Here is a 3,985-nt window from a genome sequence, read left to right as displayed (position 1 = left end):
ATGATTTTTTAATTTTAATTTTTCAGTTTTTCCTACTTTGGATAAAAAAAATAATCCAGGATAAAAATAATAAAATTAATATTAAACAAATAAATAAACAAATACATAATCAACCTGGTCGCCGGTGGGGATTTGTAGTTTTTGTTGGTATAAATCTCTTCTAAACTGAATTCTGTCTTCTTTAACCTGGAAGGATGGAAAAAACGGTATTTTAAGGCGGACGCGATATTGCACCGTGTCGCAATATTTTTAACAACATTAAAAACAATAATATTATATCACGATATAAATATATAAAATTTAAATATAATATATTATAATAAATACAATATTAAAATATTAATAATACAAAATAATACGTAATGTTTAAAGTATATTTCACTATTTAACTAAATATTTAACTAAAATACATTCATATTTAACTAATATACAACTAAATATTTAACTAAAATGCAGCAGTTAATATTTAACTAATATTTAACTAATATACATTAATTAATATTTAATATTTAACTAAAATACATCAGTTAATATTTAACTAATATTTAACTAAATATTTAACTAAAATACATTAATTAATATTTAACTAATATTTAACTAAATATTAGTTAAAATACATTAATTAATATTTAACTAATATACAACTAAATATCTAACAAAAATACATCAGTCAACATTGAACTAACATTTAACTAAAATACATTAATTAATATTTAACAATCATAAAACTAAATATATAATTTAAATACGTTTAATATTTAATATACTAAATATTTTATTGAAATACATCAGTTTATATTTAACTAATATACAACCAAATATTTAACTAAAATACATTTATTAATATTTAAGTAACACATAACGATTATACAACTAAATATTTAATTAAAATATAATATTTAACTAATATTTAATATACAACGAAATATTTAACTAAAATACATCAGTTACTATTTCCATGCCAAAATGGCGGACCGCGCACCTTTTCGGCCTGGGGAGCCCCATAGGGGTGAGGTTTGGGTCCGGCTTCGGTACCGTCTTTCGAATCCGGATCTGGGAGACTCTCTTTGGCTTCTTCTCCTCCGATTCAGCCTTCATTGCGAGGGGAAAAAAACGAAAGAGAGAGATAAAACGAGAGATGAGGAATTACGTAATTACGGCGCGTCCGAGCGAGACACGGTTAGAAGAAGACGCGACTCACTTCTTGGCGCGGGGTGTCGTCGCTCTCCGGGAACGCGGGGATGGCGGCGTCCGGTTTGTCTGACGGACGCTGCGGAAATTCAGGAGGTGAAAGTCGGAGGCGGGACCGCGCCGATTCGCGAATCAAGGGGGAGGTCGGCAACGAGGCGCAAAAGTGAATTCCCCACCTAAGAAGAGCAAAAAAGAGACAAATCAGTTCACAAATTCATTTATAAATCAATGTAAAAATAAATTATAAATACATCTATAAATAAATTTACAAAGTCAATGGCTAGATAAATAAATAAATAAATTAACTGATAAATAAATTGATATAAAAAATAAATATACAGATAAAATATATGAATAAATTTACAAATAAATATATTAAATACATAAATAAATTGATATATATATATAAATTTATAACTATACAGATAAAATATGTGTATTTACAAATAAATGTATTAATAAATAAAAAAATTGATAAATCAATAAGTAAATATATAAATAAATTTATAAATATATAGAAATGTGAATAAATTTACAAATAAATATATTAATAAATAAATAGATAGATAAATTAATTTACAAATGAATTTACAAATAAATTGATAAATTGGAAATTTGCTTACAAAAAAAATAAACGTACAAATAAATGTATAAATAAATCTGCAAATAAATTTACACATAGATTTACAAAACAATTCAGACGTAAATTTGCAAATAAATTTACATATATATTTGTAAATGAATTTATAAATGAATTTACAAGTAGATTTGTAAGTAAATTCACAAATAAATTTATAAGTAAATTTACAAATACAATTTACAAATAAATTCATAAGTAAATTTCCAAATGAATTTATAAATTTTCCAAATTAATTTCAAATAAATAAATTTACAAATGAATTTGAAAATAAATTTATAAGTAAAATTTCCAAATTAATTTACAAATAAATAAATTTACAAATTAATTTAAAAATGAATTTGAAAATAAATTTACAAGTAAATTTAACAAATTTACAAATAAATAAATTTAGAAATGAATTTGAAAATAAATTCATAAGCAAATTTCACCAATTAATTTACAAATAAATAAATTTACAAATAAATAAATTTACAAATTAATTTGCAATTAAATATTATCAAATAAATTACAAATAAATTAATCAATAATTTTTTAAATCACAAATAGAGAGATACTTACAGATATATTGATTATGTATTACCTGTTATGGAGTGCGAAACCACGCCGCGGCGTCGGTTGCTTTGCGGTCACAGTCGCCGAATCTGCGCAGATTTCGGAAGGAGGCATGGAACGAGGGTCGAGACGGTCCCACAGCGGCAAATCTGCGTCGAACGCCGAATGCAAAGATGTGAAAAATTGCACCGAGGGATCTGCGTCCTTTGAAGCCCCGTCAAATCGGAGGAAGGTGAGTCTCCGGACAGACACGAATCTTTTCGGTTGACGCCGTTTCCTCGCCAAGAGGCGCCAGCAGCCCGGGAAAAGCAATGCCATTACGGTCTGGAGTCCCAACGCGTGGTGGCGAGCGATGGCGCACCTTCCGTCCTTCACCGCGTCCAGATCGGCGCAAAGCGGCGCGACGTGGAACGGAAACTCGCAAGGTGGTCGCACACGCATGTCCCTCCACGTCGAACCGTACGCAACACTCCACGGCGACTTCGTGGAAACGGTTTTCGTGTTGTACGGCGCCATGGCGGCGATGGACCCGAAAGTGAAGTTGGTCTTCCTGCTGATCCCGAAAACGGAAATGGCAGCCGATTCTAGCAAGTAAATCCAGGACGGCGAGGTAAACTTCTCGAAGACGCCGCCGCTGTTCGCGTCAATCCAAAGGGGGCGCAACTTCGCCGCCGTGGAAAAGAATGTTTTCGGTACCATTTTGTTTCCGTATTTCTCCGGCCCGGCGCGATTTGAGAGCGGCGCAGCATTTCTCGCAGGCTCAAACAGTCTGTCCGAAGCTAGCGAAGACATCTCCCTCAAGATGGCGGACTCTTTGGCACGCCCCACCCTGAATCTCTTCGGTTGCACCGAACTGCTGCACATGACGCCGTTTTCCATATCGTCTGCTGTGCTCCGCGAAGCAGGGCTCCGCTGCACGTTTTTTGGCACCGTCCGAAGGGAAGCGCCTCTAAAATGGCGTCCAATTTCAAAGGTCCGCCTCCCTTTCAAAGAGCGTTTTGGCTCAACTTCGGGGATGACCGACTGACTGACCAATGGCTTGTCCACCGGTGGCTGAACATCTAGGATGACCAACTGACCCATCAATGGCTCAACTTGAGGGATGACTGACTGCCTGACCAATGGCTTATCGACCAGTGGCTGAACATCTAGGATGATCAACTGACCCATCGATGGATCAACTTCAGGGATGACCAACTGACCCATCAATGGCTCAACTTCAGGGATGACCGACTGACCCATCGATGGCTCAACTTGAGGGATGACCGACTGACCCATCAATGGCTTGTCCAGAGGTGCCTCAACTTGAGGGATGACCGACTGACCCATTGATGGCTCGTCCAGAGGTGCCTCTACTTCAGGGATGACCGACTGACCCATTGATGGCTGAATTTCAGGGATGACCAACTGACCCATCAATGGCTCAACTTCAGGGATGACCAACTGACCCATCAATGGATCGTCCAGAGGTGCCTCAACTTCAGGGATGACCGACTGATCCATCAATGGCTCGTCCAGAGTTGCCTCAACTTCAGGGATGACCAACTGACCCTTCGATGTCTCATCCAGAGGTGCCTCAACTTCAGGGATGACCGACTGACC

General features: G+C 35.7%; 1 protein-coding gene across 1 annotated transcript; it reads right to left on the bottom strand.

Moving 5' to 3' along the window:
- Positions 1-942: 942 nt before the first annotated feature.
- Positions 943-3,979, bottom strand: LOC121918063 (protein PRR14L-like; the record flags this gene model as incomplete). Its single annotated transcript, XM_042444172.1, has 3 exons — positions 2,412-3,979; positions 1,202-1,367; positions 943-1,092 (listed from the first exon to the last, which is right to left on the bottom strand). Coding segments are annotated over exons 1-3 (1,791 nt in total), but the record flags the coding sequence as incomplete, so codon positions are not given.
- Positions 3,980-3,985: the final 6 nt, after the last annotated feature.

The sequence above is a fragment of the Sceloporus undulatus genome, unplaced genomic scaffold (assembly GCF_019175285.1).
Source record: "Sceloporus undulatus isolate JIND9_A2432 ecotype Alabama unplaced genomic scaffold, SceUnd_v1.1 scaffold_3618, whole genome shotgun sequence".
Taxonomy (NCBI): domain Eukaryota; kingdom Metazoa; phylum Chordata; class Lepidosauria; order Squamata; family Phrynosomatidae; genus Sceloporus; species Sceloporus undulatus.
Note: the sequence above shows the minus strand (reverse complement) of the source record. Positions and strands in the feature narration are given on the sequence as shown.